This window comes from Cariama cristata, unplaced genomic scaffold (assembly GCF_000690535.1).
Source record: "Cariama cristata isolate BGI_N322 unplaced genomic scaffold, ASM69053v1 scaffold29455, whole genome shotgun sequence".
NCBI classification, from domain to species: domain Eukaryota; kingdom Metazoa; phylum Chordata; class Aves; order Cariamiformes; family Cariamidae; genus Cariama; species Cariama cristata.
Window position 1 is genome coordinate 2,509 of NW_009619684.1, and position 272 is coordinate 2,780.

At 60.3% G+C, this 272-nt stretch overlaps 1 protein-coding gene across 1 annotated transcript in view; it reads left to right on the forward strand.

Moving 5' to 3' along the window:
* Window positions 1–272, forward strand: part of CACNA2D2 (calcium channel, voltage-dependent, alpha 2/delta subunit 2) — a gene marked incomplete at both ends in the record, with an annotated part of 8,391 nt that overhangs the window by 2,356 nt on the left and 5,763 nt on the right. The window contains one exon of the mRNA XM_009701344.1: window positions 3–93. Within this exon, the coding sequence (XP_009699646.1) occupies window positions 3–93 (91 nt within the window). The remainder of the gene's footprint in view (window positions 1–2; window positions 94–272) is intronic.

Sequence of the window (272 nt, forward strand, 5' to 3'; positions counted from 1 at the left end):
AGGGTGAGTGGCCTCACCCTCAAGCTGATGAAGACCTCGGTCTATGAGATGCTGGACACCCTCTCGGACGATGACTATGTCAACGTGGCCTCGGTGAGTGCCGAAGGGCAGGCGGCAGGGCTGTACCCCTGGGCAGCTCCCAGCTCCCCACCCCAGGAGCCTTTTGTCCCCGGGCCCACCTGGCCAGGGGCTCGGCAGAGCAAGAAATGCCTTTTTTTTTCCTTCTTAACCACCCACCTGCACATAAATGAGGAAATGGCTGCTCGGGGCTC